This window comes from Trichechus manatus, unplaced genomic scaffold (genome assembly GCF_000243295.1).
Source record: "Trichechus manatus latirostris isolate Lorelei unplaced genomic scaffold, TriManLat1.0 scaffold00027, whole genome shotgun sequence".
NCBI classification, from domain to species: domain Eukaryota; kingdom Metazoa; phylum Chordata; class Mammalia; order Sirenia; family Trichechidae; genus Trichechus; species Trichechus manatus.
The window spans coordinates 1,956,266-1,968,394 of record NW_004443963.1 but is presented as its reverse complement, the minus strand read 5'-3'; the positions used below and the strand labels follow the sequence as shown (position 1 = coordinate 1,968,394).

General features: G+C 33.5%; 1 protein-coding gene across 2 annotated transcripts in view; it reads right to left on the bottom strand.

Moving 5' to 3' along the window:
• UTP20 (UTP20 small subunit processome component) overlaps positions 1 to 12,129 on the bottom strand; it is a 123,390-nt gene that overhangs the window by 32,693 nt on the left and 78,568 nt on the right. For both annotated transcript variants that reach the window (XM_023728952.1, XM_023728953.1), the window contains exons 30-40: positions 11,723 to 11,949; positions 11,078 to 11,222; positions 9,749 to 9,836; positions 8,772 to 8,915; positions 8,556 to 8,606; positions 8,302 to 8,454; positions 6,968 to 7,123; positions 6,466 to 6,606; positions 5,864 to 6,001; positions 1,608 to 1,747; positions 1,246 to 1,328 (exon numbers count right to left, since the gene is read on the bottom strand). In XM_023728952.1, the coding sequence (XP_023584720.1) occupies positions 1,246 to 1,328; positions 1,608 to 1,747; positions 5,864 to 6,001; positions 6,466 to 6,606; positions 6,968 to 7,123; positions 8,302 to 8,454; positions 8,556 to 8,606; positions 8,772 to 8,915; positions 9,749 to 9,836; positions 11,078 to 11,222; positions 11,723 to 11,949 (1,466 nt within the window). The remainder of the gene's footprint in view (positions 1 to 1,245; positions 1,329 to 1,607; positions 1,748 to 5,863; positions 6,002 to 6,465; positions 6,607 to 6,967; positions 7,124 to 8,301; positions 8,455 to 8,555; positions 8,607 to 8,771; positions 8,916 to 9,748; positions 9,837 to 11,077; positions 11,223 to 11,722; positions 11,950 to 12,129) is intronic.

Below are 12,129 nucleotides of genomic sequence, written 5' to 3'. Positions count from 1 at the left end.
ACAAGTTCAATGTTCAACATGAGTAGTAGATATCCTTGCCTTATTTTGGTTTCAAAGCAAAGGTTTTTAATCCTTTACCACTGTGAATGATGTCTGCATTAAGTTTTTCGAAGACATCCTTTAACAGGTTATGGCAATTTCTTTCTATTCCTTATTTGATAAACATTTTTTTATCACGAATACGTATTAAATTTAATCAAATGGTTTTCCTGTGTCTACTCAGATGACCATGTTTTTTTAAAAGCTAATTCTATCATCAATTAATTTTCTGATATTGAACCAACCTTGCACTCCTGGGATAAACTGAATACACTCATGTTTTTAATATTTTTATTGACTGTGGAGTTTGGTTTGAAAATATTTGGTTTAGGATTTTTGTATCTGTGTTCATGAATGAGACTGGTTATAATATTCTTTTCTCATACTATTCTTGTCAAACTTTGGTATACAAATTATACCAACCTCATGAGTTAGTGGGGGCTTCCTCTTTTTCAATTATCTGAAATAACTGATAAAAGGTAGAAATTACCCATTCCTTATATGTTTGATAAAACTTGCCTATAAAACAGTCTGAGTCTGGCATTTTCTTCAGAAGACTTTTAACTACAGATTCAATTTCTTTAATAGCTAGAGGATAATTCAGATTTTGTATTGCTGCTGAAGTCAGTTTTTGTATTTATATTTTTCTAAGAATTTGTACATTTCACCCAAGTTTTCAAATTGATAAATACAAAGATCATAATATTACCTTTTTCATTAATTATGTCCATTTTCATCCCTAATATTGTTTATTATGCTTCTTTTTCCATTGATCATTCTTGTCAGAGGTTTGCCAATTTAACCTTTTCAAATATCTAATTTTAGCTTTGTTGATCCTCTCTATTGTATCTATTTTATACCTCATTAATTTTTTCTCTAATTTTTATTATTCCCTTTCTTGTAATTTCTTATATTCATTACTTAATGCTCTTTCTACACACTAAGGTGATAAAAGTGGATTTCTATGTAAATAATCTACACCACAGATTTTTTTCACTAATACAATTTAGACTGGCCTTCTCTATAGTTACATAAGGTTTTACAAGAATACTCAAAACATTCTTTTGAACTTCCATTTAACTCATTCACTGGTCACTATTATAAGAGCAGAAAAAGGGAAGAAGTTGAATTTTGCCATCTTTCATTCATGATCATAAATTATCCAAGAAGAGGGAAAACCAGTTTAAGAAAGTTTTCAAAACTTACTTTCTTCACTCTGAATTTTCCCCATTTGTTCTTCGAGAGTTTTGTGGTCAAAGTGGAACGCTTCTAACACTATTACTAGCAAACTATGGAAAAAGAAAAAAAGGACATAGAAATTTTCATTTGATTGTTAATATCATTTGACTATTAAAAGGACACAGTATCATTCAGAGAGGGAATTTAAAGACTTCTAGACATTATAATTTTTTTTCTTAAGTTCTAGGTATTTTTGACTTTAACAAGCATTAGCATAACTTCATTAATACAGGGTAAAAACAGAGACTATAAAAAGACTAAGTTAGGAAATAGTTTAAAAATTACATTTTTAAAACAAAAGAAAACAAAAGAAAGAAGTCTGACCATACCTGACACCCAACTTTTGATTGATCTGTCCTGTATATAAGACGTGAATGAAATGTTTCAAGTAATACATATATGCTGACCAACAGAGATGTTTACATACAGCCCCAATAACCTCTGTGGCAGCAATGGTTATATTTTCATGCTGTAAAACAAATCAAGAGCATAAATATTGCATAAATATTTGCTAATAAATAGAAGGTTAACTCAGTATATTAAAAAGCTTAGACAGCAGGTGATCAGCAATGATAGAAAGGAAAGAATGCCCAAACTATACTCATTTTTTTCCCCTAACCCCAGAAGTAGAAATCAACTCGATGGCAAATAACAACCACCACCACCATCACCCTAGGAAAAGATGCCGTCCATCAAAAGAAGGACACCACCCTTTAAAGAATACTGTGATATTCTGAACTCTTTATCACTCAGACCGCTTTGATGGGTACAATTTCAAGACTACAGTGAATGAAGTAAATTCAACATGTAAAAGGTGATAAATGCCAAAGTAAACTATAGATTGCACTGCTCAGCACTTTAAAGTGCAATGCTTGTTCAGCCATGATGGAGAACAGGGACTGGATTTAATCTCATACCTTAAACTAGAAAATTAGACAAAACATATGAAATAAGTTTTCAAACTTTAAATATCAAACAGTATAGTACAGTGATCCCTGAGAGAAGGGAAACAAATGAGGTGAGCCTTATGATTACTGTATTTTTAGGCAAATAACAAGTGTCTTTTACCTTTGCAAACCACGCCCTCCCCCACGAGATATTTTTATAAGCGCCGCTATGCCAATTTTTTTTTTGCAAGTTGCTGTAAAAAAAAAAAACTGCATCGCGTGCTTATGAAAATACCTCACAGGGGGAGGGTGTGGTTGGCAAAGAAATGTAGAAGGCGTGTATTCTTTGTGTGAAAATACAGTACCTAGGTTACTGTGTGGTCACAGGAGAAGGAGGGGAACCCAAACAGAGCCCAGTGTCTCCCTGAGTTGAGTATTTGAAGAGGCCATGACAGTTCACAGAGCAGAGTACCAGAGAGAAGAAAGCTGTTCAAATAGGAGAACTAGAATCTTCAGCTGATTACTGATCAGTACATGTGAGTAAGGAAGAGACAGAAGAAAGAACTACCATAAAGGAACAGGTAAAACAATCAACAAAGATTATACAGGGCTGCTAATGTTCCTATCAGCCGGAGTGAAAAATACATACGGCACTGGGTGTTCAGGTACTCAGAAGAGTAGTGCCTCCACTGTAGGGACAAATTAGTCCTAGGCTAATGGCTACTCTGGATTTGCCTAACAAAGTGTAAAAGCAAGCCTCAAAAAGATCAGACTATTTACAAGTAGCCTAACTGCATCCAAGAACAACTCTTGGGAATATTAAAGGAATACAAATGCACCCAGTACCCGACAAAGTAAAATTCACAATGTCTGTCGTCTAATAAAAATTACCAGGTATGCAAAGCAGAAAAATATCTATAACAGGCAGAAAAATCAATCAATAGAAACAGACCCAGAAATGACATGGATGATGGAGTTAGGAGACAAAGACATTAAAACAACCCATATAACTATATTTCATATGATCAGGAAGGGAGAGTAAAGTATGAGCATGCTAAGGAGAGACATGAAAGATATAAAAAAAAAAAAAAAACAGATCTAACTTCTAGAGATGAAAAAGACAATGTCTGAGAGGGAAAATGCACTGAACAGGATTAACAGTAAGTTAGACACTGCAGAGCGGGAGAAAACTGAGTATAGTTTGGGCATTCTTTCCTTTCTATAATTGCTGATCACTCGCTTCCATAAGATTTACAGCTTTGGAAACTTGATGGGGCAGTTCTGCTTTGTCCTGTAGGGTCACTATGAGTTGGAATCGACTCGACAGCAGTGGGTTTGATTGTTTTTCCCTGACACCACAGAAGAAACGATTAATGAACTTGAAGACACGAGAATAGAAACAAATAAAACAGGGAAAAAAAAAAAAGGGCCTCAGTGAGTTAAGGGACAACTTCAAATAGTGTAGTATAAAATAGAGCCTCTAACGGCAAGGAAGGGGCCCAAAAATATATTTTAAGAAATAATGGCTGAAAATTTCCAAGTTGGATGAAAACTACAAATCTACAGACCTGAGAAGCTCAACAAACCCCAAGTACAAGAAACGTGATCGAAATTACACTAAGGCACATTATATTAAGACCAATGATAAACAGAAAATCTTAAAGACAGTCAGAAAAATAAAAAAGACACATTACATTCAAAGGAACAGAGATAACAATGACTTCTCATTGGAAATAATACAAGCCAGAAGACAGTAACATCTTTTGCTCTAATGAAATAAAAAAATAAAAGACCCAAAGACTGTATAGAATTCTATACCTAGAAACAGTATCTTTCAAAAACAAAGACAAGAAAAACACAAAGAAAACCTGAAAGAATTCATTACCAGCAGACCTTTACTACAAGAAATTTAAAGAAAGTTCTCTGTCAAAAGGAAAATGATAGCAGATGGCTATTTGGATCTACGTAAAGAAGAATATCAGTGATTATAAATATGTGAGCAAATATAAAAGACCGTTCTTTTATTTTTAAAGATCTCTTTAAAAGATAATTGACTATTTAAAGCAAAAACAACAACAAGGTACTACGGAGTTTAAAACTACCAGAGGTAAAATGTATGACCAAAATAGCAAATGATAGCTAAGAAATCAGAAGAGATAAAGTAAAATCATAAAAATATTTAATCCAGTAGGAGGAAGAGGAAAAAGAGAACAAATGGAAAATAAATATGAAGAGCATAGATTTAAACCCAACCATATTAATAATCATATTAAATGTAAATGGTCTAAATACCTAATTAAAAGCAGAGATTATCAGATTGGATTAAAAAAAGCAAAACTCAACTATATGCTTCCTACAAGAAACTAACTTTAAATGTAAAGTCACAAATAGGTTAAAAGTAAAAGGTTAGAAAAAGATATACTATGTTAACACCAATCAAACCTAAGTATAAATTATTTTTTTCCATCTATGCCTCTTTCCTATTTTACTTCCATCAAACCCTGGCTTTTTCAACTGGAATTTAAGGAGCATATTTTTATTTACATAGATAATTCTTTTAAATATTTTTGAATACAGGTAGTTCCTGGGTTACAAACAAGATCTGTTCCTAAGTCTGTCTTTAAGTCGAATTTGTAGGTAATTTGGAACAGGTATGTACAGTTTTTATTTAGCATCAGTGAAATATTTGTCTTAATATATAGTATACATTTTACCTTTCTATGCATATAAAACACTTAAGAAACACTTTTAAACCATGCAGTGTTTTCATGAGTGTCACAAAAGTAGTGTGTATGCCTGTTATTATGAACCACTGTGTTTAACTTAAATTTTTAATACAATAGGCTTTATGGCAGTCTGTTCGTAAGTATGAATTGTCCATTAAGTTAGATGTTCGTAACCTGGGGACTGCCTGTATCTTGAAACAGAGGAAACCTATCATTGCACAAGGCTATGTAATCAATACAGAATAAATTCAAGTCACAAGCCCTGATATTACCTCTATTAGACTCCAATTTCTGAGATCCTTTAATATGGTCTTTCACATCCATTTACTCAATAAATATTTACTTTTACCATATGCCAAGCATTGTTCCAGGCACTGTGTAGTATAATGGTTAAGATAGCCCTGAGTTCCAATACCAGCTCTGACTCTGTCTTCGAGAAAATTATATAACTTCACTTATTCTCAGTTTATTTTCTTGTAAAATAGTGGTAAGACCAGTTCCTACCCCATAGGGTTGAGCTGTTGTGAGAATGAAGTTATGTTACATATGTAAAGTATCTGGAATAGTAACTGATACCTGGTATAATGCTCGAGAAATTGAGCTATTGTCTTTTCTTATGAGTCACTTGGGAAAACAATAATTCTGCTGATTAGTGGAGTTGACTAGAACTAAGTTCCTATGATACAAAAATAAAAGTATGCCATCTTGGTAATGTGATGATTTCTGGAAGAGAGAATATTTTGTGGCTAGCCTTTTGTGAGTTTACAACAGTAATGCTATAAACAATTGCTTATAGCCACCATTTATATAGCATTTACTGTGGCAGGCACAGCTCTAAGGGCTTTAGAACTATTCTAAGTCTCTAATTATTGTGATAGCATCAATATGGATGCCACCAACCACATCTACATTTTAGAAAAGTGTGTCATGGTATGAGTAGAAGCTTACTGGTGTCTAGATTTAATGCCCTACCTTGAGCATCTTCTCATCAAAAATTGGAGTCATGGCATAAGGCATGATGTAATTCTGAAGAGATTTAGAAGATAGCACAATTTTGCCTTCCATTAGTTGTTTTGCCAGTTTCTTCAGGGCTCGTGCTCTTCTGTGAATCTATGAGTTAGAGAAAATATGAATTAGTTACTAAAAAATCTCACCTACAACCAGCTGCATTTCAGTATCATGTTATTTTTCCATGAAAGATTAAAGAAGTGAAATACAGTCCAGGTGTTACATGAGCAAACACCTGTGGATTTGCTTCCAGAGATATCATCCATAACATTTGTGTAACAATGGATTCTAAAGCATTTAAATTTTTTAGAAAAAGGCAGAGAAATGTGACACTATTATCAACTGTGGCTTGTGATAGCACCAAAGAAATGAGACCCCAGCACCAAAGAAATGAGACCCCAGGAAGTGATCATCTTATCTGCAAATGTGATGATGATCATGAAGACCCTGGTATGGGAAGCTTTACACTTTTTGGTTTAAAAAAAAAAAAAAAGCCTTTCTAAATGAGGCAGAATTGGTTGAAACACTTATCATGCAGGCAGGAAGAAAGCAGAATTGTCTTTTACCTGAATGTGCTTCATGTTCTCAAAGAAGTCCATTTCTGGATCATGGTAATCAGTAAGCTGTACCAAGTCTTTAAATTCTGGTTGATCTGGAAAGGTTTGAATTAAACAGGAAAGCAGTGTGGTATAATCCTGTTGAATGCTCTACAAATACCAAGTTGAGAAATGTTTTTATTAATTTTAAAACAAATTAGCAATTTTCTTCCTAGATAATACAAAAAAAAAAAAACACCGAAAAAAACATTAATTTTTTTGTAAAAAAGTCAAATCATAACTATATAAAATCAAAAGTGACTACTTTCCTATCCACTCAGACTACATCATTAAAAGTTTGGTGAATTATTTTCACAATGAAGTATTTTGATTAAATGTACTAAGCCTGACTGCTTTTCTACCAAACAAAGTGGAATGATAAAAACGAAACAAAAAACAACAAAAAAGAAAACTAAAAACCTCTCAGATAGTAATACTTTAAAGACAAAGTTACAACTGCAAATCTTATTACCTCTGTCTGGCTCTTCAACCCTTTTCTCAATTTCTCCAGGAGTGAACGATGAATGATTTCTCGATATTCTTTCTCTGTGAAGTTCAAGGCAGCTAGCCTTTTGATGATACTCATCAAGCACACACTGGCGTTATCACTTAAAGACATGTCTCCTAACTAGAAATAGGAATAAACAAATTATTCTGTGTAATAACTATAAAATGTAACATTACTTCCCAATGAGAGAGTGGTTATAAAAATTTACCATTGCTCTGTACGAAAGTCACTACTCAGAAATGTACAAGTACTTCAAACCTCAGGAAGAACCAAATGTAGCTTGTGAGTAATGTAATAAATGACTTTGAAAAATCATGCTTACTGAGAAGTACCACTTAATTTCAGAAAGTACCGTAAAATGTACTTTTAAGTTATACTTCCCAAAGCAAACAGAATAAGAGGTTCACGAACACCAGTTTTCAACAATCAGTTTCAGGTCATCATCACTGAAAATGGGTGAGAGTTGGCTTGTATAATTCTGGTTAGTGGCTCTAGTGTCTGGTTTGAGGAAGACAGGCAGTAAGTACAGCAAAGGTGTTACCAACTCAAGTCAACCAGGTGGTGATTCTGAATTCCTTATGTTGAAATTTGACATGATAGATTAAGACTGAGCCCCAAACTAAGGGTCCTTAATATCAGATGAATAACTATAAAATGCCACAAGAGATTATTGATGCCACTACATGGGTTTTATTTTTTCCATTTTGCGTTTTTATTTCAATTCAGCAGCATGACACTCAAATAGTCCAAATCCCTTTATTTCTACCGTGTCTTCAATAAAAAAGGGCAAACTTGCAAATAATATAGTCACACAACTATTTTATCAAGATAAAATTCACATACCATAAAAATCACCTTTTTTAAAGTATACATTTCAGTGGTTTTCAGAATAGTCACAAGGCGTGCAACCATCACCGTTTTCTAATTCCAGAATATTTTTATCATACCCAAAAAGAAACCCTGTATCCATTAGCAGTCACTCCTGTTCCTCACTTATTGTAGCCCCTGGCAACCATTAATCTACTTTCTATTCTAACACATAACTTTTTTTGACTTTTTAAACTGCTTCCACATATATTATTTTATTTGAAAAATCTGCTTTTTGAATCATGAGAATAACAATACATTCTTGACCAAACAAAAAATTCTTCAACTAAAAAATTTTTGTACTAAAACCCTTATACCCTCTCAAAAAAAAAGAACAGAACAAAGCAAAACAAAAACACCCTTGGAGAAATTAAGTTGTATTATCAAAACAATCAAAAACGATTCATAATTTTTTTGCTATAAAGACCTACCTCCAGATTATAGAAACAATTATGCATAATCGGAATTAGGTAATTCACATCCACAGTTTGCATTTCTTTAACATAAGACGAGATGGTCTGGAACGTTGAGAAGCGAACATCAAAGTTGATATCATCAAGATGTCTTTGATCGAAGGCATTAAGCTACAAAAATACCATTAAAACCATATAAATGAAGGTGTATATAAGTTAAACATAAACGATAAAACTTTTGAAGCAAAAGAGAAAAAAACTTTCTTTCTTACCTTGACAACATCAGTAATATACTTTAATCCACTCTCAAAATCAGAAAGACTCTACACGGAAAGAAAGCACTATATTATTAATGAATAAAACTAATTTTTATGCCCTCCTCCTGTCACCACACAAATACATACAGAAACACCATATTGGCACCAAGAAAGCTACTAATATGCACCTAAGGAAAGGGATGATTTGGGGTCAAAATAATTATTACAGACCTGGAAGACTGCACAAAGCAATTGTCTCGACAACTTGTTCTTAATAACTGAGAATAGTCTTGAGAGAGGCTTGAGGAAGCTTGTAGGGTCCGAGCAATGTTTTAACAAGTTTTGTACCGTCACCAGAATATCAACCTCTGTCTCCTTAAGAAGAAAAATTAAGAGAAATCCTATTTCAGTCATTTATAAAACTAGTTAACTTATACTTCATTACAGCATAGACAACAATGAAGGATAAGAAATGGTGCTAATTGCAAAATTATTTCATAAACTTGTACTTAGCATTTTAATTTAACATCAAACCCACACTAATGTCGACAGCAGTTTCTTCTTTTCATTCTAACAGAGAATATGCATGGTTTTACAACGTAATTTTATCTACTGTCTGGTAAAAAAGAGCCAACAAAATAAGCTTGGTGAAGAAAAATAGACACTTGCGGTTGTCATCAGATGGTGGTCTTTTAAACTGAATTACTAAGTGGTAAGAGATGCTCAGTGTAGCTACTGAGGCCTTCTAAATGAGCCTGAGCCACTGGAGGATTCTTCTACTCAGGTCTAAACTAGGATTTGAAAATCATACCAGAACTGTTAGCTATGTCTGAATATTAGAACAGTCTGACTTTTCATTCAAGTTTTGTCATTGTGGTCCACATTTAAAATTATGCAATGTACTTCTTGGGTTCTAGAGTTGTTATTGATTACAGTCAAAGAAAAAAATAAACAAACCCTGAAATGAATTAGAGGGTTAAACAAAGAAAGAGGTCTGAACACTTCTCCTGTTGTGGTAGTTGACGACACAAAATCTAACACCCACCTCCACTCCAATTCTCCCCTCCATTTTCCACTTCACATTTCTGTATAACTCTTTTAAGTTCTTTGGGACAAATGCATTATAGAATCTAACTAATAAAAGTACTGCTCACAAATAAACCCAGTGATAAAGTGCCACGTCAAAGACAAAGTAAACGAATTTGTACCTGAGCAATATTGGCACGGTGGAGGAAAGGAAGGAGAAGTGTAATGAGCAAAGAACTCTGTTCTCTGTCTTTCATAAACTTGCTGATCCTAAAGAAGGAAAAAACTGATTTGTAAGGAAGATATGCAATTAAAGAGTATCTACCTAAGAAGTCAAACTTATTATAAAAAAAATCAGTGACTAAAGGCACAGTTTTAACATTCTAATGTACAGAAGTCTTAAGTATGTGTGCATGTAGAAAAAGTTTAATTCAATTATTTACCAGTACTCACTCTTATTTCTCTCCAATATTAGGCTTATGGCTATTACTGTTATGACTTTTGCAGTATGTGATGGTAGAAGTGGTTTATACCGCTATAGTGCCATATATTATAGTACTACAACCTGACGTTATTTTTTTGCAAAGAAAACATATTTTTCTAAGAGCTGAGACTATTATTTAAGTGCTTTATGTAGAGTATACCAATATAATTCCTACAACAGCCTTGCAGTAAAGGTGTGATTAGCTCCACTTTGCCCAGAGGAAATGGAGACTCTTAAGAAATTGATGTCACGTGGCCAGTAAATGGTAGAGTAGACCTTTTAAACCCTGGTCTTCCTGGTGCCCAATCTCTCATCAGTTTTTCACTACCACACTGCCTGTGATGAAATTTAACGAGTGCATTTGGCGTGGTTTCCCATTCTATGTAGCTTAAAAAGAAAATAGTATAAAAGACATAGCAAAAAATTCTGGGATGGTTCTAATATAACCTTCTTCTTGTTGCTGAAAACAGCAGAAAAAATCAATTTTCAACAACTAAGCCAACCAGTCAATTTAAAGTTTAAGCTAGGATCATCTCCTGCATTCAGGATTACCAACCTTGCCCTTTACAGGAATCACAATTACATATTACTGGACCTATTGCCAAACAGACTCTTCGAAAACCCTTGCAAGACCTTCCTGACTCTTAAAAAGATAAACAAATAGGCTCTTTTTAATTAATTATTTTTATCAATTAAGCTAAAAAAAAAAAAAAAAATTGTGGGATCTCACACAACTCAAAACTTTAAACAAAATTTGCAAAAGCTAAAGGAGCAAATCTATTAGTCTATGGTAGAATTTTGAGAAGTCTGTTCCTTTTAATATAATTAAATGAAAGCAGACACCATAAAAGGTTTCTAAGAAATACTGCAGCAGAGAAACAAGATTCTACACGAACTTAAAAGTGAAGGGCATTTAAATTACCGAAAACCTTTTTAGCTTTTTACAACCATGAGTTACAATTTTTTGAAAAAACTAAAACCATGGGTGGTAATATTATTTTTTTTAAAGTACCAATATGTCACTTACTTTGAAAGAATACCAAGTTCCTTGCTGACTTGTGTCCTATTTTTTTTCTTTTTCACCTTTTCTGCACTTATTGTAGTTTTTCTGAGATACTGAAGAATTACAGGTACATGAGGTAGAATTAATCTTCCTCCTATCGTGATAGACTCTGAAATAGATAGTGATTAATGTTTTGATTTTAAGAAACTACTCTCTTAAACCATAATTGTATCTTCATAATGACAGGTTAAAAAAAAGCACTCAACTACTATAAAAATGTAATTAAATTTCAACTCTAAAAATTACTTTCTTCTGAATCAAAATAGCTGTATCACTAGCTAAGAATGTGTAAGAGAAACCCCATGAGGCTTTACTTAAACCAGTTTTGGTAGTAGTAAAGGAAATGTTGGGACAATGTGGTAGGAAAAATTCAGAGACACATTTGACAACTTCCTGGAGGATTGGTGAAACCTCCCAGAAAGTAGATAATCTTAATTCCTACTACTACAAAGAAAAGTCAGTTTATATACATTAGTATTAATTTCCAGAGAAAAGAACACTATAAGCATAGGCTATTAAGAGTCAAATTCTATTGACCTTTTCTGTTCAGAGGGAACAAGCAGCTAGCTCAGAAGCCTAAGAATCATTTGCTTTGTGCAGCACACATACCATCTGCATTTTCTGCTACGTCAGTGTATTCACATCCTGTTACTGGCAAGCTCAAAACTGTTTCTGTGGGCTCAAAATCTGGAAGGGTAAGAAGGTCATCAGCTATTTCCATTACAATACTAGCTGTGGCTTCGGAGAGATTCTTTGCTGAGAGAATTGCAAAAACATTGGTCAAAATATCACACTCTGGGTTCCCGGGTTTCTGTTTAGCCAGGAAAGGGAAGTATCTGCAGGAAAAATATTGAAATAATCATCTTATTTCTCAAGACATTTATTTCTAAAAAATGTTCCATATGAATTTTTATACTAAACTTAACAAATACACACACAGGTGCGTGTGCATATGTGTTTGTGTGCACGTATTCACACAGTAAAACCTGCGAAAGCCAGAACGTAAGGCAGAAACC